General features: G+C 41.5%; 5 protein-coding genes across 7 annotated transcripts in view; 4 read left to right on the forward strand and 1 right to left on the reverse strand.

Moving 5' to 3' along the window:
* Nucleotides 1–24,674, forward strand: part of LOC117828356 (zinc finger protein 135-like) — a 52,476-nt gene that overhangs the window by 14,082 nt on the left and 13,720 nt on the right. The window contains exon 3 of the mRNA XM_034705397.1: nt 11,390–11,496. Coding sequence (XP_034561288.1) covers nt 11,390–11,496 — 107 coding nt within the window. The remainder of the gene's footprint in view (nt 1–11,389; nt 11,497–24,674) is intronic.
* Nucleotides 4,359–9,086, forward strand: LOC117828057 (oocyte zinc finger protein XlCOF6.1-like). 2 transcript variants are annotated; one of them, XM_034705034.1, is made up of 3 exons: nt 4,359–4,425; nt 4,542–4,819; nt 7,639–9,086. In XM_034705034.1, the coding sequence occupies exons 2-3, from the start codon at nt 4,747–4,749 to the stop codon at nt 8,883–8,885; spliced, it is 1,320 nt and encodes a 439-aa protein (XP_034560925.1). In that variant the 5' UTR covers nt 4,359–4,425; nt 4,542–4,746; the 3' UTR covers nt 8,886–9,086. The 2 variants fall into 2 exon arrangements, with proteins under 2 accessions (XP_034560925.1, XP_034560924.1); XM_034705033.1 differs by having other exon boundaries at nt 4,368–4,819.
* LOC117828059 (gastrula zinc finger protein XlCGF52.1-like) lies at nt 11,475–12,983 on the forward strand. The gene has a single exon (XM_034705037.1). It carries the CDS (start codon nt 11,539–11,541, stop codon nt 12,721–12,723), a length of 1,185 nt encoding a protein of 394 aa, XP_034560928.1. The 5' UTR covers nt 11,475–11,538; the 3' UTR covers nt 12,724–12,983.
* LOC117828058 (oocyte zinc finger protein XlCOF7.1-like) lies at nt 14,167–23,860 on the forward strand. Of its 2 annotated transcripts, XM_034705035.1 has the most exons (3): nt 14,167–14,637; nt 16,967–17,161; nt 22,960–23,860. In XM_034705035.1, the coding sequence occupies exons 1-3, from the start codon at nt 14,466–14,468 to the stop codon at nt 23,781–23,783; spliced, it is 1,191 nt and encodes a 396-aa protein (XP_034560926.1). In that variant the 5' UTR covers nt 14,167–14,465; the 3' UTR covers nt 23,784–23,860. The 2 variants fall into 2 exon arrangements, with proteins under 2 accessions (XP_034560926.1, XP_034560927.1); XM_034705036.1 differs by lacking the exon at nt 16,967–17,161 and having other exon boundaries at nt 14,168–14,637.
* LOC117828053 (zinc finger BED domain-containing protein 1-like) lies at nt 18,202–21,314 on the reverse strand. The gene is made up of 2 exons (XM_034705025.1): nt 20,399–21,314; nt 18,202–19,858 (listed from the first exon to the last, which is right to left on the reverse strand). Exons 1-2 carry the CDS (start codon nt 21,273–21,275, stop codon nt 18,828–18,830), a joined length of 1,908 nt encoding a protein of 635 aa, XP_034560916.1. The 5' UTR covers nt 21,276–21,314; the 3' UTR covers nt 18,202–18,827.

Consider the following 24,674-nt stretch of genomic DNA (forward strand, 5'->3'; position numbering starts at 1 on the left):
TGTACTTTACTTTATTTTACTTTACTTTATTTTACTTTACTTTACTTTATTTTACTTTACTTTACTTTTACTTTACTTTATTTTACTTTATTTTATTTTAATTAATTTTACTTTACTTTACTTTATTGTACTTTACTTTATTTTACTTTACTTTACTTTACTTTATTTTACTTTATTTTACTTTACTTGACTTGACTTTACTTTATTTTACTTTACTTTACTTTACTTTACTTTATTTTACTTTATTTTACTTTATTTTACTTTACTTTACTTTATTTTACTTTATTTTACTTCACTTTATTTTACTTTACTTTATTTTACTTTACTTTATTTTACTTTATTTTACTTTATTTTACTTTACTTTACTTTACTTTATTTTACTTTATTTTACTTCACTTTATTTTACTTTACTTTACTTTAGTTTACTTTACATTACTTTATTTTACTTTACTTTACTTTACTTCACTTCACTTTATTTTATTTTACTTTATTTTACTTTACTTTATTTTACTTTATTTTACTTCACTTTATTTTACTTTACTTTACTTTACTTTAGTTTACTTTACATTACTTTATTTTACTTTACTTTACTTCACTTCACTTTATTTTACTTTACTTTATTTTACTTTACTTTATTTTACTTTAGTTTACTTTACTTTATTTTACTTTACTTTACTTTATTTTACTTTATTTTACTTTACTTTACTTTACTTTACTTTACTTTACTTTACTTTATTTTACTTTACTTTATTTTACTTTACTTTACTTTATTTTACTTTATTTTACTTTATTTTACTTTATTTTACTTTACTTTACTTTACTTTATTTTACTTTATTTTACTTTACTTTATTTTACTTTACTTTATTTTACTTTATTTTACTTTACTTTACTTTATTTTACTTAACTTTATTTTATTTTGGGTCATTTTCTCTTTAAATGGACAGCACAGCTGTAGAGAGAAAGGAGGGGGGAGATGCAGTAAATGCTGGAGGCTGGAATCGAACCTATGACCTCTGCGACGAGGACTATAACCTCTGTATATGGGGCGCGCTTAGACCGCTAGGCCCACGGCGCACCGTGTCGTCTGTTACTTTTTCTCCCACTGCTTACACACGTATTTCCAGAGACTGTCGCTCATGTTCTCTTCTTCTTTTGCTATTTAATGCGGTTAGCAAACAGCTTTAAGACGCTCTATCGCCTCCGTCTTGCAGGAATACGGTATTACAACCAGGCAGCGGTGAAAACGATGAAAAATCTTACTTTAAAAATAATAGAATATTCGTTTTAACTCTTTGGTTTTTAATAAGTGAAAGAATATTCAACATTTGAAAAGCAAAAGCAGTTCTTTTAATAACATATAGTCCTTGTTTTTTTTTACCCAATAATAGAAAAGACTGTATCAGGACTCTGGTTGGTCAGGGGTCTAGATGATAGTGTCAGTATTGATAACAATTAACATCTTGAATCATTACCCACCTGGTTTTGATCCATCAAGCTTCCTCGACTTGAACCTTCAGATGTTTGAAGATGATTTAATGAAAAGAAAACAGAGCAGCAGTGACAGAGAGAGGTGAGGCAGGCTGATGTGTGTGTTTATGTTTGAGCGCTCCTGATGTCCTCTGTGGCTCTCGTTCTGTTGACGTTCACAGCCCTGATTCATGAGTTGCATTCAAGCTCATTTTGCTCCAGCCTTGATTATAATCCTTTAACTCGATCAGATTAAATCAAACAAACGTGAAGACAAGCATTTGGATATTTCTCCTATTTATTGGCCATTGAGTCAAAAGGTCCGTTTTGTACTTTGTGTTTAACGTGATTGGACGGAGAAGGATGCTGTTATCTGTTCATTCTGACCATGTAACTCGTCGACATCACCACCCTCAGAAACACGGAGCCTCAAACACTCCATTTCTTGTATTTTTGTGTATTTTTTTTGCCCTGATTTGTCACGAAGGAGATCTTATTTTGCTCAGATAATAAATGTCTGGTATTTCCTGCATGTGTGTCAAATGTCATAATCTGGAAGATAGCGGTTCCCTTCTTCTCCTCAGCATTACAGATTTAAGAATGATCAGATAAACACATTAGCTCTCTTTCTGTATTTTATTTCCATGAAAAAGAAGATTGTTCCTATCTTCAACACATGTACCATGTCAACAAACTCACTCACAATCTGCTCCTCCAGCTGTTCTATCCTTTTATTGTTATCTATGTGTTTTTATGCAACACTTGTGCCTGTTGGAGCTTTTTAATATCATGCTGACGCGCTGTAACCAACAAGTGAGGGCGCTCAGTATTAAATAAATTAATGATTACACACCTGTAGTGGAAAAAACCAACAAAAACAAAGACTGAACTCTGTGCAGGCACTCATAAGTTATCTCATCAGCTCACTCTGCTCTCTATGGGGACCATCTGTGTTTCTGTTACTTCAACTTTGTGCAGCTCCGTTCAGTTCACTGCATGAACATGTGTCACAAAAGATTCACATTTTCTTTTGGCAATCTGACAAAAGCATAAAAAACTACAGGAATCACAGTTAAATATACACACAGGCTACCTGTGAACTACAGCTTTAGACACTCTGAAGGGCTTAAATAGAGCAAAACATAAGAAAAATCAAAGTTCATGTTTATATTTGAATTAAAATGAATCTATTTATCTGTGTATAAAAGACAGGATGATATCATATACATAAAATGGTGCAGAAAAGGCAAAAATTGTAATATGAAATCTATAATAAAGCAGGAAAGTAAGTTTTTCACAGACTTCCTGATGCTGCACTTTGTGATTTAACCCTCCTGTTATGTTGCGGGTCAAATTTACCCTTTTTAAAATTGATTTTAGGTAATATATGCATTCCAATCGAGCATAAATGCAGCATAAGAATCTGGGCAGCATGTGAAAGAAGAGGTGTCGTGGTAATTTATCAACATCACTTCATAAAAAACAAAAAAAATCTAAATGTAAAATAAAATAAACAAAAATCTATGTCATGTAAAACTGTTGTATTTATATTCAGGGCTTTCCAATGTAAGTTAAAAAAAAGTTTTATCATTAATTTTAATGAAAATGAGTGAGTCATCCTCACTGAACCATCATCTGTGAGGATTAAAGAACACCAATGCACTCAATGTTGATTTAAATGGAGTTAAAAATTAGATTTAAGTGTATTGGGATTTTTTGGGGTTCTGACACTTTTGGATAATTGAATATGCCCGGGTCAAATTGACCCAGAAACATTATTGCTGTTCCAGAGAAAGGAACATAACAGGAGGGTTAAAATATCAGGTTTCAGTTTTTCCTTTTTTCATTCATTCATTCATAAGAATTCTATTTGCTCACTTCATATATTCGATATACAGCTTCACAAAATAGAGTACACACTGTCCATGAACAAACACGAGCAGGATGAAGAAAAACTTATAGTCCCTGCCCCTCCCTTCAATCACAACATGATCCTCCACTAAACCAGAGGACTGTAATCACCTTCTCTTTTCACCAATCATCAAATTTAACAAACACTGAAACAATCAAATACAGATTCACTGGATGAGTTTGTAGTCCCCCATTACTTTACCTTTTAACATTCTTTTAAACTGTAAAATATTAGAGCAGCATTTTTATATCATCATCCAGAGACTTCCAAAGTTTAACTCCAGAAACTGAAACACACATTTGCTTTAATGTATGCAAATGTGTGTTCCCCGCGTTCGGACAGAGTTCAGTAAGAGAGCGTTCAGTTTTGCTGCTCCTACTGCTTGGAATAAACTCCAGAAGGACTTGAATCTGTCAGAACTGATCTCACTGGACACCTTTAGGTCCATCTTAAATGAAAGACAGACCCCAGAACAGTGCCTGTGTTTTTAAATGCTGTTTTGTAATCACAAATTGCACTTAACTTGAAAATAAGTTGAATTATTGTTTGCTTCTACATACTGTCTGTATATATATGTTCCATGTTGTTGAGTTGTGCTATTTATTTTGACGTGTGCTGCTGACCTCTTGGCCAGGTCGCCCTTGTAAATGAGGTCTTGACCTCAATGGGACTCATCTGGTTAAATAAAGGTTAAATAATGTAGTGCGCGCGTATGGACTTTTGAAATTAAATTTCCGTCCATGATCCTCCTCATGAGATGTAAACACAAACAACTTCAGGTAATAATCTCTTTCTGACTTTAAACATAAATAAAAATGTTTTTAAAGCTGTCCCTGAATTTAATGTGAGCTCATTATAAAAAGAAATAAGGTAAAATCTACAAACAATACTCTTTAAACCTTCTATTTTCACTGTGTGGTGTTCCAACATCTTATTACTTCAACTAAAAAAAAAGCTGGGCTTTTATTTTGAAAGTCACAAAGCGCGTGTAACAGGAAGTAGCATTAGTAGCCGCTGCTAACCTGCTTCTTTGGTTTTGTAGCAGGTGTGTCACACTAAGAAGCAGGAACAGTTCATGTCTGTCTGTGTGGATTCATAGATTACAGTGTAAAGAGTGTTTAAGTTTCACTCACAGACTTTTAATCTCCTTTTAATCCACAGAACAGACCTTTAAAGAGAGCACGGGGCTAAAGCTAGCAGCTAGCTTACAAAGCTACACTGAGGGACAGAAACTGTTTTACACGAAGAAGAAGAAGAAGAAGGAAGAAGAAGAATATCTGTGTTTATAAAATGTTATAAACTCAATGTTGGGATATTTCATCAACCAGAGACAGACTGAAGAGATACTGAAGGTGTTTAAAGAAAGATGGAGCAACAAGAGAGGAAACACAAACTCCAGGAGGCTGTTTCTAACCCTGAGGAGAGGTCACACACAGCAGGTCAGAGCTGGTTCACTCTTATTCCCTCTTTAAGTTCATGGTATCATGTTAAACTACAGCAGGTCAGAGCTGTTTCACTGTTATTCTCTCTTTAAGTTCATGATATCATGTTAAACTACAGCAGGTCAGAGCTGTTTCACTGTTATTCTCTCTGTAAGTTCATGGTATCATGTTAAACTGCAGCAGGTCAGAGCTGTTTCACTGTTATTCTCTCTGTAAGTTCATGGTATCATGTTAAAATGCAGCAGGTCAGAGCTGTTTCACTCTTATTCTCTCTTTAAGTTCATGGTATCATGTTAAACTACAGCAGGTCAGAGCTGTTTCACTCTTATTCTCTCTTTAAGTTCATGGTATCATGTTAAACTGCAGCAGGTCAGAGCTGTTTCAATGTTAATCTCTCTTTAAGTTCATGGTATCAGGTTAAACTGCAGCAGGTCAGAGCTGTTTCACTCTTATTCTCTCTGTAAGTTCATGATAACAAACAGATGAAGGTTGGAGGGGAACGAGGGTTTGGCTAAAACCTCCTAAACTGATACTTGGAGGGGATTCACAACCCTGATTCAAGAGTATGAACACTTCTGATAGAGAATTTGATTTAATGTAAGTTATTTAAACGTTACAGTGTTTGGAAAAAGTGCCAAGACAAGACATCAAATGTTGAAACTGAAACATGTTAATGTTAAATGAAATGTATATGCTCATTTCAAATTAGATGCAAGCAAACTTGTTCAATAAAAATTGGATAGGGACAAAAAAACACCCCTTGAAGAACATCTCCTAACTGATCATGCCTCCAGAGAGGCTGATTCTCTCTTTAAGTTCATGATATCATGTTAAACTACAGCAGGTCAGAGCTGTTTCACTCTTATTCCCTCTGTAAGTTCATGATAACAAACAGATGAAGGTTGGAGGGGACCGAGGGTTGGGCTAAAATCTCCTGATCTGATGCTTGGAGGGGATTCACAACCCTTAAAGAGTATGAACACTTCTGATAGAGAATTTGATTTAATGTAAGTTATTTAAAACTTATAGTGTTTGGAAAAAGTGCCAAGACAAGATATCAAATGTTGAAACTGAAACATGTTAATGTTAAATGAAATGTATATGCTCATTTCAAATTAGATGCAAGCAAACTTGTTCAATAAAAACTGGATAGGGACAAAAAAACACCCCTTGAAGAACATCTCCTAACTGATCATGCCTCCAGAGAGGCTGAGTGTCACAGGAGTGAAGATGGGAAAGGTAAAGAATATTTTGGGGCAACTTTAGCCAATATTTACATATGTAAACCACATTCTGCACTAGGGATGTAAAAGTATTCTCTGTGATCGATCTTTGGAAATATTAACCATCAATAATCGATTATTCAATAAAAAAATATGGAAATGCGTTTTTTCCCCTGAATCAAATTTTCCTTCATGACACAATGTATATAACTGACAGTATTGAATATCTACGGATTGTATTGAGGTGTTAAAAATATTAAACATGCTGAATATCAACGTGTGGAGCAGGCTCAGAATCTCTGCAGACACACAGTCATTAAAGTGAAGGCTCAGACTTCAACAAGAGAACTGAACAGAGACATATTTCAGACTCAAAGAGTCCAGTTTTCTGTCTACTTGTTCTTATTGAGAGACATAAGCATGTGAACGCGGTCAGGTGTCAGCAGGGAGATCAACCGGGTCAGAATCAGTCCGGAGGGGGAGAAAGAAAGCGCTCATGGAGACCTGTCACTCAGCTGCAGCCCCCAGCTGAGCGTCAACACCTTCAGTCAGCTGATTCACATCCAAACATGCTTTAAACTCCAAACACCTCCCTGATAGCTGAACCAGATATGAGACCACATGATGTTTGATCCACGTGAGAGAAAATCAAAACAACAAAATGTGTTCTTAACAATCAATTAATCGATACTCGATTAATTGTTGACGTCCCTATTCTGCACGTATTCCAACAGCATGGCTCTGTAGTTGAAGAGGTAGCACTGTGTTGCACCAGCTGTGCGTCAGTTCAAAGGTAGCCTATTTGAATGTCATTTCTAATTCAGGATGGAGTTTATGCTCCTCTGACGTTTTGGGTGTTGCACCAGCTAAGATAGTTCCAACGTTAGCAAAAGCTACATCTTAAATTTTTACACCTTGCTCTGAGCAAAGTCCTCCGTAACAGACCAGCTGTCTTGGCGCTCTGTTTCCAAAGACGGGATCATTTGAAGGATGAGGAGAAGCAGAGAGTTTGAGTGGACAACAGGCTCTCCGTGTTAGATTACATGAATAATAAATGTACGATGACTCTGATCTTAACTCACACTTTTGTTTCCCAGCGGAGATAATGACCGTACATCTGCACAACATTAGAGCACCGTTATATTAATGTATGTTGTAGTTCATGATTTCACTTTGACTTATTACACCACTCTCCCTTTAATAGTGGGCGATAGATCTGACTATAACTCCTGATTATTCCCTGACTTCTTTTTAAGTTTATTCCCGTGGCATGAAGGACAGTTTCAGACATAATATTTCAGCCCTGATGGCTTCAAACTGATCAGCACACACAGTTTGACATCTAAAATCGGACTTTCACCAGACCTGGCTAAGTGCTCTCTCGTCCGTCAGAGCAGGACCTCCGGACAGCTGGAGTCATGTGACCGAGGTTTCCCTGCGGTAATCACTGAATCAATGATTCTCCTCCTCCTTAAACTGAGCTTAAACTTTGCTCAGGTGGCACTCTTTTATTGTTTGCAAGTTGCATCAGACATCATGTACCTACAAATAACTGCTTTTCAAAACTTGTTTGTGTTCCATGATTCTCCACAGACGTCCAGCAGCTGTTGATAATCAAAGAAGAGGTTCTTCCTGAGCAGCAGGAGTGGAGCTCCAGTCTGGACCAGGAGGACCGTCCAGAACCAGCACACATAAAAGAGGAAGAGGAGGAACTGTGGAGCAGTCAGGAGGGAGAGCAGCACCAAGGACTGGAGAAGGAGGATATCATCAAGTTCACTTTCTTTCCTGTGAAGTGCGAAGCTGATGACGATGAAGGGGAACCTCGGTCCTCACAGCTTCATGAAGAGAACAGAGACACAGAAGCTGATGGAGAGGACTGTGGAGGATCAGAACCAGACAGGAACTTTAATCCAGACGGTCATTGTGAACCAGTTACTGATGAAGAGGCTTCAGGCGCTGAATCAGAGACTGATGACAGCTGTGATTGGGAGGAGACCAGCGAACCTCAGTCAGGTTTAAACACTCCGAACAAGGAAGCACCTGAATGTGCTGCAAGCTCCGGTCTAAGGGAACGTCTGCACAAACACAAAAGAATCCAGAACAAGGAGAAACCGTTCGTTTGTTCAGTTTGTGGGGAAAGATTTGGCAATAAGAGAAATCTAACGGCTCACATGCTGCGTCATGAAAAAGGAAAAGGTTTCAGCTGCTCGGTGTGTGAGAAAAGTTTTCCAAAGAGGGGAGAGCTTGAGAGACACATGAGGACCCACACCGGAGAGAAACCCTTCAGCTGCTCTGTTTGCGGTAAAAGCTTCACACAGAAGTCCAGTTTGTACTCGCACCAACAGGTTCACACGGGAGAGAAACCCTTCAGCTGCTCCGTGTGTGGTCGAAGCTTCATAACCAAGTCCAATTTTTACAGACACCAACAAGTTCACACCGGAGAGAAACCCTTCAGCTGCTCCGACTGCGGTCGAACTTTTACACAAAAGACCGGTTTGTACCGACACCAGCAAGTCCACACGGGAGAGCAGCCCTTCATATGCTCCGTGTGTGGTAGAAGTTACACACAGAAGTCGAGTTTGTACCAACACCAACAAGTTCACACGGGAGAGAAACCGTTCAGCTGCTCCGTTTGTAACACGAGCTTCTTTCGGAAAAGTTATTTGATCGAACACATGAGACTCCACACGGGGGAGAAACCCTTCAGCTGCTCCTTTTGTGGTAAAAGCTTCACACAGAAGTCCGGTTTGTATCAACACCAACAGATTCACACAAGAGAGGAACACTTCTCTGAGCCTGACTGTGCGGATGAGACGCCAAACTTAGGAGAAACCATGTAAATGAAATGTTAGTGAAAAAATACAAAGTGTGTTAATGCAACCAAGAGAGTCACAGGTCAGTCTACAAAATAATCACCACTCAATCAACGCATCAGCTGATAAGAAGCCACGTCATGTCTGTTTGATTCATTCTGTTCTATTATCGGTTGCATGTAAACATTTTCAACTGACCTTAAATAAAAATGTTTCATGTCACCCACACTGCTGCCAGCATTCAGGTTTGATCAAGCATCAACTTCCAGTTTAAGAAGATGAAGCCTATACGGATGTGTTATAAACTGCAGTTCCTCTAGCGTCCACTAGAGGCTGGCCCTCAGACGAATTAAGTCCACCTTGTTGTCCAGGGAGCAGACATTGGCCAGGAAGAGTGACGGGATCGATGGTCTGCTAGCTTTGAGCCTAGCTAGCAGGCCTCCCCGCTTGCCCCTCTTCTGCTTCCGCTCACACCGCTTCCTCTTGCCTCCTAGCCGCTTAGCTCTGCTACGCCAGCCCGGTGTCCTCAGGAGTCGCAGTCTGCCTAGCGTAGTTTTGAGCCCAGGCGAAGCTGCTGTGGTCAAAACGTCCCGTATGCCCATTAGTTCGGCAGGGCTGTACACCAAGTGCATCTTCGCTGTAGAAGCACTGAAAGAATCGGCTTTTACAACGTTAAAATCAACATTAAGAACACTAATAGTAGTTTCCCTGGTTCTAATATTCTGTAAATAGAGATGCAGCTTTGTAAACAAACATGACACATCTGTGAGCACTGGTTTCACTAACTGGAAAAACGCTCTGGATCTCTTCAGAGAGCAAGAGAAAACACCTGCCCATAAAATGTGTGTGTGTGTGTGTGTGTGTGTGTGTGTGTGTGTGTGTGTGTGTGTGTGTGTGTGTGTGTGTGTGTGTGTGTGTGTGTGTGTGTGTGTTGAAGGGGATATAGTAGGGGGCCTTTGCCCCAGTAGAGCTTTATGTCTAGCAACGCCCCTGCCATTTCCGGTCCTTGCCGACTGCAACCCGGAAGTGAATGAGGAACAACAGCAAGTAGCCACCGCCGGTTAGCTAGAGATGGAGACCGATTCTCCTCCCCGCGTGCAGGAAGTAAGAGCAGCAGGTACACCCTCCTCCCCTCCTCTGTGTCTTAATGTGAGGTATGAGAGGGGTTCATGATTTTAAGAGTGTGTAGAAAAAGTCTCCTGGTTACATGGAGCAGCGCGAGGTGCTAGCTTAGCCGCTAACGGCTAGCTAGCCTTACATGACCAGCGGACCTCCTGGAGCTCGTGATGCTTTACATCTTTACCTTCAGTGCGTAATGACGTCACATGCTATGGATTAATGGTGCTTTTAGGTGTCCAGTTTAACCTGTTAGGTGTTTCTTTTCACTGTTTTCATCAGTTGAATGTGTCCAGCTGGTGTTTATTGTGGACTTTTTGCAACTAGCTAAAGTTGGCTGCAGGTTTAGTGAAGAAGTGAAGATTGGGGATCAACAATGCTGCTGCAGATAAAGCAAGAGAGGAACTCTGCAGACAATCCTCTCTTAGTGGAGGATTATAGAATTTGTTGATGTAGCCTCATAGCCTAAAGCAAATAACAAACACAGACTGGTTTAAAGTGTAGAAGAAGAATCAATCAATCTTTATTTGTGTAACGCCAAATCACAACAAACGTTATCTCAAGATGCTTTTACAAACCGAGCCGGTCTAGACCACTCTATGTCAAATTATGAACAGAGACCCAACACCAAGACAGGGTAAGACTCAGTCTGACCCCACCTTAATCCACCATGAGCATTACACCTCACAGTATTTAGCTAGTTACAGTGGAGAGGACAAACTTCCTTTAACAGGCAGAAACCTCCAGCAGGACCAGACTCATGTTAGACACACATCTGCTGAGACCGTGTTTGAGAGAGGGATAGAGGGAGATGAAGAGAGAGAGGGACCGGTGATAGTGATGAGACGAGTAGTAGTAGCTGTAGCCGCTGGAGTCCAGCACGTCCCTTATAAGCTGGAGTCTGGAACGTCCACAGCAGGAGGACGTCTACGGCAGCTCAGAGGAACCTACGAGACAAGGGAGCTCAGGGACTCCAGAAAGGTCTATGGTTAGTAACTTTAATGGGACAGGAAGAGTTAAAGTGAGAGACAGGCAGAGAGAGGAGAGAGAGGGAAAGACAGGATCCCAGTGTGTCAGTCTAAGTCTATAGCACCATAACTAAGACCTGGTCCAAGCCTGATCCAGCTCTAACTATAAGCTTTATCAAAAAGGAAAGTTTGAAGCCTACTCTTAAAAGTAGAGAGGGTGTCTGCCTCCTGGACCCTGACTGGTAGATGATTCCAAAGGAGAGGGGCCTGATAACTGAAGGTTCTACCTCCCATACTACTTTTAGAGATAGTGAGATATCTGGAGAATTTGGAGACCAAGTCAACCCCTTGAACTTTATGTGTAGAGATATGCTCAATATGCGAAGTGTCGAGTGTTTACAGCAAATCAAGTTTTCAAAAGGTTGAATGTTTAATTTTTGTCTGCAGACGTCCAGCAGCTGTTGGAGATTAAAGAAGAGGTTCCCCCTGAGCAGCAGGAGAGGAGCTCCAGTCTGGACCAGGAGGACCCACCAGAACCAGCACACATTAAAGAGGAAGAGGAGGAACTGTGGAGCAGTCAGGAGGATGAGGATGTAATGAAGTTCACTCTCTTTCCTGTGAAGAGTGAAGATGAAGAGGAATCTCAGTGCTCACAGCTTCGTGAACACCGCACTGAAGCTGATGGAGAGGACTGTGGAGGATCAGAACCAGACAGGAACTTAAATCCAGACGGTCATGAAGAGGCTTCACACTCTGGATCTGACACAGACGACAGTAACGATTGGGAGGAGACCAGAGGACCTCAGTCGGGTTTAAACCCTCTGCGAATAAAAGAAGAACCTGAGAGTGATGAAGAATATAAAACTGGAGAAACATCAGTGAGCTCGTCTGTCAAAGAGGAACGACTTGAGAACCACAAAGGGATCCGGAGAGGAGAGAAAACGTGTCGTTGTTCAGTTTGCTTTAAAGGATTTAGCAATAAGAGAAATTTATCAACTCACATGATGCGTCACACAAAAAGTCATAACTACAGCTGCTCCGCTTGTAAGAAGAGTTTCCCTTGGAGAGGAGAGCTGGAGAGACACGTGAGGAGCCACACAGGAGAGAAACCCTTCACTTGTCCACTCTGCAGTAAAACTTTCACACAGAAGTCCAGTTTGTCCTCACACCTACAACTGCACACCGGAGAGAGACCCTTTACTTGTTCTCTTTGTGGGAAGAGTTTCACCAAGAAGTCAAATTTATATTCACACCAGCAAGTTCACCTGAAAGAGAAACCCTTCAGTTGTTCAGTTTGTAACAGAGGCTTCCAGTGTAAAAGTAAAATGGACGCACACATGGCGATCCACACGGGGAAGGAACCGTTCAGCTGCTCTGTTTGTGGGAAAATATTCACACATAACAACATGAAGAAACACATGCTGATTCACACAGGAGAGAAACCTTACAGCTGTTCAAAGTGTGGGAAAACATTCAGGCAGCACGAGAACCTGAAACGCCACCTGATCGTCCACACGGGAGAGAAACCCTTCAGCTGTTCGGTCTGTGGGAAGCGCTTTAGGCAACAAGAGAACCTGAATCGGCACCTCATCGTCCACACCGGAGATAAATCCTTCAGTTGTTCAATCTGTGGGAAGAGATTCGCACAAAGCACGACTCTGAAGCATCACTTAGTCGTCCACACGGGACAGAAACCGTTTGACTGCGGTTCTTGTGGTAAGAGATACACTCAGCTCGCAAGTCTGAAGAGACACAGATGTCAAAGATTCGTCCCGTCTTAGTGTGTGTTGACTAAATGTTGAATTACATTTTCACACAACAAAAGTCACAACTCCAGTGAAACATTGTCTTGGTGCTAAGTCACAAAAACGGACCAGTGCTGAGATGTCTTTGACTTTGGACACGTCACAAAGGACCTAACACCACAAGCATTGACCCGGGTCAAGATCTGAAGCCAGACTTTCCCTTCCTCCTTGTTTGTTCTCTTTGAGGATTGACTTGCTGATAACATCTGTTTGTTCATTCTAGATTCTAAAAATCAAATGTCCATTTCTTCTTCATCTTCTCTCAGTCACACCGGGACCGCTCGCATTGTTTATTGTTGTTTATGTGTAGTAGGCATGCGCAGTTGAATTTGTTGGATCTGGGTTTTCCAGGAGGTTCCCTGGACAGATGATCATGCTTATAAAGATACGTCTCATAGTCCAACCATGTGGATCAGTGATAAATAAATATCAAATTAAAACACCATGGCCTGATTTTACATATAAGAGCTTTGAAATAAAGATAATTTCATAAATATCAATAGTTTAAAGACACCTAAGGTTATTTAAAAACTTTTGTCTGCCAATTTGCATGTTCTCAAATGTCAGGGTGACACCACCGTACTCATGGAGCTTTTATTTTGAAAGTAAGTAGTTATAATAGACTTCAACATATTAAATCATTCAGAGGACACTACTAATTGTCACGGCTGAGTTAAAAGGTTTGTAGATGTCTCATAAATAATAATAGAAAAGCTTTTATCAACTTATAGGTGGACGGTAACACTTTCCATGTCAGGTGGTACAACCAACCTAAAACTGTAAAAACTATATTTTAAACCTGGCCAATAGAATTCAAAAATCCTACATAATCCTGTAAATTTTGACAAATGTCTGATTGCGCCACCTGACAAGTTAAGAAAAGGGTAAAAAAAAAAAACTGTTGAAACACTTAAAAAAGCTGTTTAACGTACAAGCCTTGTTAGAACACATTATTCAAGACAAAAATATGCATTGCGACCATTCTGGAAATTTTTAAAAAAAAAGTTTTTGAGGCTTATTTGCCAACGACCCAAATATAAAGTAAACAAAAGCATATAAAATAGTAATTAAAAAAAGGTTAGCAATTTAAAAAGTATTTACAGAACTAAATAAGTAAAATTTACAATATATTCTCAAAACCAGTGAAACTGAGAATGTGCTCAGACTAGTGACATAGGTTAAAATAAAGCAGTAGAGAACTAAAAAGATGATAATTGTGTGGGGGCTTTAGTGATTATGATGCCATGGGTCTGTTAATGTTTTGATATGCAATTAAATAAAATGTGTAAAAGGCATCACAATAAATGGGTTAGACTAATTTTCCTATCAAGTTGGTTTACAGATCACAAACTGAGGGTGAAAAGCAAAACTCGCCAATCAGAGTCCCTGTGTATAAATTCTGGTCTTTTATTTTGAAGGTCCGGAAAGACTCGGTGACCCGGAAGTAATGTAAGCTAAAGTGAAAAGCTAACACGCTAGCTTCCTTTCGTGTGTTTCCCCCCTACAGAGGGCCGCGAGAGTTTGTCTGTGTGGAAACAGGTTTTAAATGAATCTTTATTCACTGTTTCAGGATCCTTCACATTAAACTCGTCACAGGAAGCTCCCACGGTCACACCAAGCTAGCTTAGCTTGTTAGCTTGAAAAGGACGAAGACAGAACACGAGGCTAAAATATTAGCAGCTAGCTAGCTAACGGGTGGCAGAAATCAAGAGTTTAAAATGTCTAAAGTCCAAATAATGAGAGAGTTAGTGAACCAGAGACTGACTGCAGCTGCTGAAGAGATCTTTGAGCTGTTTGAAAGAACCATAGCAGAGTACGAGGAGCAACTTAGAGGATCTAAAGAGGAGCAACACAAACTACTGAACCCGGAAGTCCTCTCACACAGAGCAGGTTAGTCTGTTTGATTGTTTTGGACTTGCTACACAAAGAGCTAACAGCATTATGTATTTATTCTGTTGATTGGATGCAGTTAGCTAACTGTTCTTTACTGCATATATTTAATTTGAAGTAGTTTAAGCAGTTAAAGTTCTCAGCCTTTTACTGAGATATACAGAAACACATTTAATTCTCTCTACAACCAGCCCAGGATCGACCATATGATCAATAAGATAAGATAAGAGATTCCTTTACTCGTCCCACACGGGGAAATTCAAGTGTTACAGTAACAGAGGAGACAAAGTGCAAAAGAAATATATATAAAGCAAACAAGAGCCTATGAATGAACAATTATTAAAAAGTTATTAGCAATTAAAATTAAAATTAAAGAGGTAAAAGATAAGCATATCTTAAAATCACACACATATGTATATACATTTTTGGTTATAGAGTGTGACCACTGCAGGAAGTAAAGACCTGCGGTATCTCTCTGTGAGACACCGCAGGTGAAGAAGTCTGTCACTGAAGGAGCTCCTTAGTGTTGTTATGGTCTCCTGGAGGGGGGGTGACGTGTTGACCATCAGAGAAGATAGCTTTGCTATCATCCTCCTGTCAGCCACCACCTCCACAGGGTCCAGTGGGCAGCCCAGGACAGAGCTGGTCTTCTTCACCAGTCTGTTCAGCATCTTCCTGTCAGCAGCAGAGATGCTGCTTCCCCAGCAGACCACTCCAAAGAAGATGGCTGATGCCACCACAGAGTCAAAGAAGGACTTCAGAAGAGCCCCCTCCACACCAAAAGACCTGAGTCTCCTGAGCAGAAAGAGTCTGCTTTGTCCCTTCTTGTACGGCGCATTTGAGTTGTCTGACCAGTCTAGTTTTGTTCAGGTGAACACCCAGGTACTTGTAAGATTTTCACAATCTCAATGTCCGTTCCCTGGATGGGCACGTGCCAAGGGGCCCCTGAGCATGTAAGGGCCCCTGAGCATGTAAGGGCCCCTGAGCATGTAAGGGCCCTCCGCGATGGGAGTGGGGGGATAGAAGGTGCATTTCCCATCCTATGAGATGGCTAAAAAATAAGTGATGACTAATTAGCAAACTGTTGATGCACCAGAGACGTCCTCCTCATGTCTGGAGTACTGCTATTGATTTCTAAAGCCGCTCACTCTCTCTCTGCATCAGTGAACATTGAAGTAGTGATGTCGACATGAAGCTTCTTGAAGCATTGAGGCTTTCCATCCAATTGGTTCACTCATGGGCCGAAGCTTCATTGTGCTCCATTTGCTCTACTGCGCCATCAAGTGGTCAAAAAATAAGCGCAGTGATGATAATGACACCATCCCTTTAGTGTGTGAAGCTTTGAATTGAAGAAGTGAATGATGTTTGTGATGCCAACACATAAATAATGAACTTCTTAATATGGTGTCCATCTTTATGATAGAGTGGCCGGGTCAAAAGGGAAAGTGGAAACAAATTGGGGAGAAGGTTGTTACTGATACGCGCTTCACAGAAATCTTCCTGGATTACTCGGCACACGCTTCGAAGCCTCGACACGGGAGGACACATCACTACATTTAAGGCCACTGAGGTGCTGCACCTGGACAACCTATTATTGTGTCTGGTGAATGAAAGTCTGACAGAGGACTTCCACCAGATCCGCTGCAGTCGGGCTCCGTGCGCTCTCGTCCGTCAACACCCAGCAGTTATCTTTTCAGAACGCAGCACGGAGCAGGACCTCCGGACAGCTGGAGTCATGTGACCGAGGTTTCCCCTTCTGTAATCCCTGAATCAAGGACTCTCCTCCTCCTCTCCTCATCCATGTTGTCTTTCTGGTCCTCTGAAAACCTCTGACCTGTTGACTCCAGGCCTGGCTCCGCTCATCATGACTTTGGTTTGTTGTTGTAGTTAAGTGAAATACGATCTGGTGATAACACAGAGTGTTTTATTCTGAAAATTAACCGGATGTTTTCATTTTGTTTTTGTGAAACCTGACTTCCTGTCCCGCTCCATCTGCTCTGTTGAGATTGATGCGTCGTGCTCCGGCATCCGGCACAAATAGAAGTCTTGTGTATCTGATCCGGAGGACTCCGACCTGCTGGATCAGAGACGGAGCTGGAACACAACGGAGCGGATCCAGAGGAAGTTAACACATTGACTAGAATGGAAACCTATCAGATCAGCTGCTGTGATGGACCGGACACGGATCTGGTGTAGTTTGGCCGTAAGAAGGACAAAGCCAATCAGGAACTCCAATTAGGAATCCATACAAGCCTGGCTGTCGTGGGTCTCTGAATCACAGGGAAACTTAGAGCCGCCTGACATTTAAAGTTATCTTTATCCTCCACAGATAACCAGCAGCTGTTGGAGAGGAAAGAAGAGGTTCCCCCTGAGCAGCAAGAGGAGGACCCACCAGGACCACCACACATTAAAGAGGAACAGGAGGAACTGTGGATCAGTCAGGAGGGGGACCAGCTTCAGGGACTGGAGGAGGAGGATATCAGAGCAGTGACATTCAACCCTGTTCCTGTGAAGAGTGAAGAAGGTAGAAATCCAACTGATGAAGAGACCTCACACTCTGAGTCTGACACTGATGACAGTTGGGATTGGGAGGGGCCCGGGGATCTGAGGTCACGCTTAAACAAAGAATTAGCTCTAAGTGATGCTGAGTTTAAAACATCAGTGAGCACCTCTGAATGTGCGGCAAGCTCTGACCAACAACAGGAACAGCAGGAACAACAACAAGACAAGGGCACCCAAACAGAAGAGAAACAATTCAGCTGCCACATTTGTGACAAACGATATTTGAGTAAGAAATTTTTACAGCGACACATGATACGTCACTCCGAGAAAAAAGGTCACACCTGCTCGGTTTGTAAGCGCAGCTTCTACTGGAGAGGAGAGTACGTGAGGCACATGAGGACGCACACGGGAGAGAAACCCTTCAGCTGCTCCGTCTGTGGGAAGAAGTTTTCCCTCAATGGGAATCTGAGGAAACACTTTGCGGTCCACACGGGGGAGAAACCGTTCAGCTGTACGGTTTGTGGTCACAGATTCATAAACCGCGGCGCTCTGAAAAGACACTCTGTCGTCCACACGGATGAGAAACCGTACGGCTGCGACGTTTGCAATCGGAGATTCGGACATCCTCAATATGTCAAACTACACAAGTGTGTTATCAAGAGCAGCAGGAAAGTAATGAAACCTTAAGATCAAGAGCAAAGTCCAACACCTGCTGTTTAAAATGGGATTTGTACGTTTAAATGAGTGGACTTCAGTGTCCCAGTTATTACCCTTATCCTGGTTTTGATCATATTCTGGATATGGTTTTACACGCACACAGACGAACCTCCAGATAGAGGTGGACGATATGACCTAAAATTCATATCGCGGTATAAATTGGATCCCTTCACGGTAACGGTATATATCACGATATAAACTGAAGTGTACAAATTATAATGAAAGTTCTGAATTGATTATATAGTACCTTAGCAAAGCTAAATTGATTTTTAAAAAAAAGTAAAATAACAACAAAAAGAAACAAAAACAGCCATAATGTAATTTTGAGAATATTTATTGTGCAATCTCAAAACTCAAAATTAAAACTCAGCACTCTATGGTGCAAAATAGTACACACGAACAAATAACATTGGTAATATTTCAAATAAAAACAGTACAACAGGCTGCTAGTAAAAATAGTGAACATTTTCTCAACAACAATCGCTCACTTCTTAAAGAACACAAAGATAAAGTGGATATTGTAAACAGTACTTCAAGTAAAAGAGGTTTTCTATAAAATGCAAATGGCAAAAACAGTTACAAGGTTGCCAACAAAAATTTCTCACTGCAAGAACACAATAATAAATAAGATTGTAAAAAGCACCTTAAATACAACAGATTGTTTTCTGTAATGAAAACAGTGCAAAAGTAACCAAACACCAATTTTTCTACATCTTAATGAACACAAAAATAAAATAAATGCTCAAAATAACACTACTTCAAGTACAACAGGCTTTTGTTTTACAGTGCAAATGTGTCACTCAACACCAAATCTCTCAAGTTACAGATATTTTTTGAGAAAGAAATACTGAAAATACACTTGGCATCTTTTCAGTTAAGAAAAAAACAGCATATTTTAAATTAAAATCAAGCTGCAAACACAAACACTTAGCTTTGGTTTTTACTCTAGTTCACTTGCTTCCCATCCTCTTTTACAGATTGTTAGCCAGGAACACAAGCTTGTCCACAGTCTCTGGCTTTAACACAGACCGGCGACATGTGACAATGTTGCCACCAGTGCTAAATGCCCTCTCTGATGGGGCACTGGTGGCAGGGATGCAGAGATATTTCTTTGCCAGGCTTGCCACCCTTGGGAAATTAGCCTGGTGCAGCCTCCACCACTCTAGTGGGTTAGCTTCTCCATCAACCTCCAGTGACTGCAGGTAACTTTTTATCTCCACTTCAATGGCATCTCTGTCCGAGAGAGCAGCTGGGTCAGGCTGAGTGGATGCTTTTTTGAAAAAACTGCCCAGACTCCGTTTCACCTTCTTAGGTTCTCTTTCCTCAGCTCCACCAGCAGCTGCCATGCTTGTTTGTGGGGGTGACTCTGTGGCAGATGAAGCTTGCATCTCAAGCAGTGCCTGAATTTCCGCTGCTGCTCTGGTCTTGATGTATTCCCTTCTGTCATCAGCTATATATGTGTCTTTGAACCGTGGATCGACAAAGGATGCCATATCCAGCAGGTCATTGGTAGCAGGGTCAGAGTACTTCTCATTAAGATACTGGAGGACAGCTGTCTTCATGTGTTTTGTCAGATCTGTGTCATCTTCAGAATGAAGAAGAACTGTGTTGTTTAGCAGATGAAGCACAGGTTTGAGGTATGATACACTGACATATTCTTCCCCAGACAGTGCATCTGTGAACTCCATGAGGGGGCTGAGGGTCTTGCTTATAGACTCCCAAACATCAATGTCCTGCCAAGTAGGTACCAGATGTCTGGTCTTTTTATCTGCTCTCAGGACCTGTGATATGGCCTTCTCCTGTTCAAGAACCCGCTCTATCATCTGTTGGCGTGACCCCCACCTTGTTGGTGTTTCAGTGATGAGCCGGTGAGGAGGCAGGTGTAGCTCAGCCTGGGCAGTGGCCAATTCTCTCTTTCTTTTCCATGTATTCGAAAAGGCACTCACAATCCTTTTACACACACCAATTGCGCGCTCCACACGAGGATCCTTCACACTTCTCTCTGTGAACAAAGTTATAAGTTGTTATTACTTTAGTTTCCTCCACAGAGCATCAGGTATCTCTACCAACAAAACCTAAAAATACTATACAGTAATCTGATAACAGATTAGTTAAATAAAATCAAAATTATTTTTTTAACCATGGAGGCGTGCAATTTAAAATGATCATTATCAGTGTCCATATTATCAGGCTACATTTAATTCAATGTATTCAAAAAGAAGTATATAAAAGAAGGTACAAAATATAGTATAGTTCTGTAATTAAGTTATGTGAAATGGGACACCCTATGAAGCTGATGGGCTATTTTAGAGGGGCATGGACTCAAAATAAATAATACATCCAGCAAATAGCACAATCAATATAATACACAATGATAACAGCTTTGCTGCATGGCTATGCCAAGTTGCACGTATGCAATCTCTGTATACTCAATCTGGTGGAGTAAGCACATTAAAAAATAAATAAATAAAAATAAATAAAAGGTATTATTATTAAAATAGCTTATAATGTTACATTGTTACAAAGAGAAGTTTTAACTTACCAATGGCGAGATGGAGCCTGTGACCAAAGCACTGCAGCCTTTTCCAGTCGTTCAGAGTCACTGCCTTCACCACATTTGCGCCGTTGTCGGTGGTTATGCACACTTGAGATTCTTCCCTGAGACCCCATGACTCCAGCGCGTCCTTCAATCCCTCCGCTATTGCTTCACCCGTATGGTCCTCAGGGAAGTATGAAGTCTGTAAGCACCGGCTGGCCAGTTCCCACTCATCAGTTAAGAAATGGATTGTGAGGCTGATATAAGGCTCCATGGTGCGACTCGACCACAAGTCCGTAGTAGTTGCAAAATACTTTAACTCACGGAGGTCTTGTTCAACTTTCTCTCGGAGCTGGCCGTACAGTTTGGGCATTTCTGTTTCGTTAAAGTACTTGCGGCTCGGCACTACGTATCGTGGATCAAGGGTTTTAATCATGTCTTTAAACCCGCTGCGCTCCACTGTTTGGAACGGGACCATGTCTTTGCACAAGTGTACCGTAATGGCTTTTGTAATGTCAGTCCAACGCTTACTCTTTTTGTCATAGGGGGTACTCTTTGAAAAAGCTTGCGCAATAGAGGTCTGCGTTTGGGTAGTAGGGCAAACTTTTTTCTTCCCACCTGTGTTCAGCGAGTGACCAGGCGTTTGAGTGGAGCGCATCCTCTGGCTCTCTCCATACTCGAGGACATGTTTTGTTTTTAGATGGTAAAACAAATTGCTCGTGTTACCTTTGCTTGCAGGCACTGTCACTCGACAAATCTTGCAAATTACATTTTTCTGCTCACTATCCGACTTTTGAAATCCGAACCAAGTCCAAATCACTGACGTAGCTCCGTTTTTTTTAACCAGCTCCTCCTGCTCCGTGGTCTCTGTGCCTGAGGCCATTTTTCCACTGAGGCAGGTACGATGACGTCATCAACAAGCGTTATCGCGATTGGTCGGTAGAGTCCAAATCTCTACCGTAGGCCATATTTATATCGTTTATACCGTCTACCGCAAATACCGCGCACCCCTACCTCCAGACACGCATCTGGTGGAATATGGCCGTCAGAGGAAATCTCTGTCAGGGATGAAATGAGAGACAAATGTTTGCTCTGAACACACTTGTAGACCTGGCCAGAACATATGAACATAACATGTATTAGACATCAAAACTATCTGTGCTTTATTCTGTAAAGATATCATGAAAATCTGTGTGTGTGTGTGTGTGTATTTCTGGACGTGTCGGTGTGATCATGCTTATAAAGATACGTCTCCTTGTCCAACCATGTGGCTCAGTGATGTCCTCTTCATGTTGGGGGGGTAGGAGTAAAAAATAAAGTTAATGAAGCAGAATCTGTGGTGCTCGTGAATATATCTGATATTCTTGATCTTCTAATGTGTTGTTTTATCACGGCCAGCTTGGGCTGGGCTTTAAACTCTGGTTGATTATGAGGATATGTCGGCTAATAAGATAAGATTTGGGGTGTCCAATAAGGGCTGAAAATTCAAAGTATTTTCCTTAATCCAAGGATTCAAGGTTTTTTATTGTCACACCAACGCATGTTGGCGCATGATATGGAACGAAATTTCGATTCTCAGGTCCTGTATGAAGCCACAAAGAACAAACAATTAAAAAGGAAGACAACAGTAATGAATATGAAAATATGAACATATAGATATTGTGCATGGACTGATTGAGTTGTTTATGTCCTAGTGCAATTGAATGCGCACATTTTGAGGTAGTCCGTTTTCTTGTACTGTTCATGTCAGAGTCTGTATGTCTGGGAGCGGCCGAGACTACAGAGCACCACCAGAGTTCAGCAGTCTTACAGCCTCAGGAGGAGCTGTTCCTCATTCTGGTGGTTCTGCTTTTGATGCTCTGCAGCCTCCTGCCTGAGGGGAGAGGAGCAAACAGTGTGTGTGCAGGGTGGGAGGTGTCCTTCATGATGCCAGAGGCCCTTTTCCTGCTGGTGTAAATGTCTGTGGTTGGTGGTAAGCTGTTCCCTACAAATCTCTGTGCGGCCTTCACCACCCTCTGCAGAGTCTTCTTCTCTGCAGCAGAGCCGTGATGCAGGAGCACAGGACGCTCTCCACCACACATCTGTAGAAGGAGTTCAGAGCTGAGCTCCCAAGTCCTGCGCCTCCTCAGCTTCCTAAGAAAGTAGAGGCGCTAGTGGGCCTTCTTTACCAGACAGGAAGTGTTCATGCTCCAGGTGAGGTCCTCAGCAAGATGTATTCCCAGGCACCTGAAGCTGGGGACCACTTCCACAGCTGATGATCCGTTATTGATTACTCCTTAGAAAAGGGAAGTCCTAATGCTTTATTTTCCACTGCAAAATAATGTGTGTACCTTACAGTATTTCATAGCTATAGCTAATAAAGGAGTTTACTATTTAACTTAGCAACAACTTCCATCCGTGAGAATTGAAGCCAATGCAGAAGTGCTAAAAACTGCAGGTTCTCGAGCGTCCACTAGAGGCTGGCTGCAGAAAAACAGGAAACCACATACACACCCATTCAAAAAAGCCGATCTTCACAGAGAAACTTAGAGCCGCCTGACATTCAATGTTATCTTTATCCTCCACAGATAACCAGCAGCTGTTGGAGAAGAAAGAAGAGGTTCCCCCTGAGCAGCAAGAGGAGGACCCACCAGAACCACCACACATTAAAAAGGAACAGGAGGAACTGTGGATCAGTCAGGAGGGGGACCAGCTTCAGGGACTGAAGGAGGAGGATATCAGAGCAGGGACATTCAACCCTGTTCCTGTGAAGAGTGAAGAAGGTAGAAATCCAACTGAAGAGAACAGAGACACAGAGGCTGGTGGAGAGGACTGTGGAGGATCAGAACCAGATGGGAACTTTAATCCAGACAGTCAGTTACAATCTGACACTGATGACAGTTGGGATTGGGAGGGGCCCGGGGATCTGAGGTCACGCTTAAACCAAGAAGAAGCTCTAAGTGATGCTGAGTTTAAAACATCACTGAGCACCTCTGAATGTGCGGCAAGCTCTGACCAACAGGAACAACAACAACAACAACAAGACAAGGGAACCCAAACAGAAGAGAAACCATTCAGCTGCCACATGTGTGACAAGCGATACTCGAGTAAGCAATGTTTACAAAGACACATGATGCGTCACTCCACGAAAAAAGGTCTCACCTGCTCGGTTTGTGATCGAGGTTTCAACGGGAGAGCAGAGTACGTGAGACACATGAGGACGCACACGGGAGAGAAACCCTTCGGCTGCTCCGTCTGTGGGAAAAGATTCACGAACCGTGCAACTCTGAGCAGACACTCTGTCGTCCACTCGGGAGAGAAACCGTACAGCTGCAATGTTTGTGATCGGAGATTCGGACATCCTCAATATGTCAAACTACATAAGTGTGTTAGAAAGAGCAGTGGAAAATAATGAGACCCTCAGATTAAGAGCGAAGTCCAACATCTGCTGTTTATATTGTAATTTGAAAAGTAAATGAGTGAACTTCAGTATCCTGGTTTTGATTATATTCTGGATATGGTTTTACATGCACACAGGGGAACCTGGTTTATAGACAGCATCAGTCTGGCATCCAGCACCTCTGTGAGTCCTATTTGATCAGGATTCGTCCTTCAGCCCTTTTTCACTCCTGCAATATTTCAAAGATCAGACACATCCAGGCTCAGAGGGACGCAGAGAAACTAGTCCATGCATTTGTTACCTCCAGGCTGCCCTAATAAGTCTCTAAAGACTCTTTAGCTCGAGTACTGACTGGAACCAGGAAGAGAGAGCACGTCTCTACGCTGCCTCCCCATAATATCTAGACTAGAATTTAAAATCCTTCTTCTGACCTACAAAGCTCTTAATGATCAGACACCTTCGTATCTTAAAGAGCTCATAGTGTCCTATTACCCCTCTAGAACACTACACTCCCAACATGCAGGCCTGCTCATCGTACCTGAAGTCTCTAAAAGTAGTATGGGAGGTAGAGCCTTCAGTTATCAGGCCCCCTCTCCTTTGGAATCATCTACCAGTCAGGGTCCGGGAGGCAGACACCCTCTCTACTTTTAAGAGTAGGCTTCAAACTTTCCTTTTTGATAAAGCTTATAGTTAGAGCTGGATCAGGCTTGGACCAGGTCTTAGTTATACTGCTATAGACTTAGGCTGATGGATGACGTCACGGATACTACATCCATTATTTATACAGTCTATGGTCGCCCTATTCAATTCAATATATGGTCGGGTCGGATTTTCAGACTAAGGACATGAGCTGGGCCGGACATTGTTAGCAGAGAGTGAGCAAAGTTAACCATTTAAAAGAGA

Source organism: Notolabrus celidotus, chromosome 16 (assembly GCF_009762535.1).
Source record: "Notolabrus celidotus isolate fNotCel1 chromosome 16, fNotCel1.pri, whole genome shotgun sequence".
Classification (NCBI taxonomy): Eukaryota; Metazoa; Chordata; class Actinopteri; order Labriformes; family Labridae; genus Notolabrus; species Notolabrus celidotus.

What these genes read in the sequence shown, in the direction of transcription:
- LOC117828057 (XM_034705034.1), top strand. Translation starts at nt 4,747, where the DNA reads ATGGAGCAACAAGAGAGGAAACACAAACTCCAGGAGGCTGTTTCTAAC. An exon ending in GGAGAGGTCACACACAGCAG is followed by an intron (nt 4,820 to 7,638) that starts GTCAGAGCTGGT and finishes GATTCTCCACAG; the next exon opens with ACGTCCAGCAGCTGTTGATA.
- LOC117828058 (XM_034705035.1), top strand. Translation starts at nt 14,466, where the DNA reads ATGTCTAAAGTCCAAATAATGAGAGAGTTAGTGAACCAGAGACTGACT. An exon ending in AGTCCTCTCACACAGAGCAG is followed by an intron (nt 14,638 to 16,966) that starts GTTAGTCTGTTT and finishes TATCCTCCACAG; the next exon opens with ATAACCAGCAGCTGTTGGAG. An exon ending in TCCTGTGAAGAGTGAAGAAG is followed by an intron (nt 17,162 to 22,959) that starts GTAGAAATCCAA and finishes TATCCTCCACAG; the next exon opens with ATAACCAGCAGCTGTTGGAG.
- LOC117828053 (XM_034705025.1), bottom strand. Translation starts at nt 21,275, where the DNA reads ATGGCCTCAGGCACAGAGACCACGGAGCAGGAGGAGCTGGTTAAAAAA. An exon ending in CAGGCTCCATCTCGCCATTG is followed by an intron (nt 19,859 to 20,398) that starts GTAAGTTAAAAC and finishes CTTTGTTCACAG; the next exon opens with AGAGAAGTGTGAAGGATCCT.
- LOC117828059 (XM_034705037.1), top strand. Translation starts at nt 11,539, where the DNA reads ATGAAGTTCACTCTCTTTCCTGTGAAGAGTGAAGATGAAGAGGAATCT.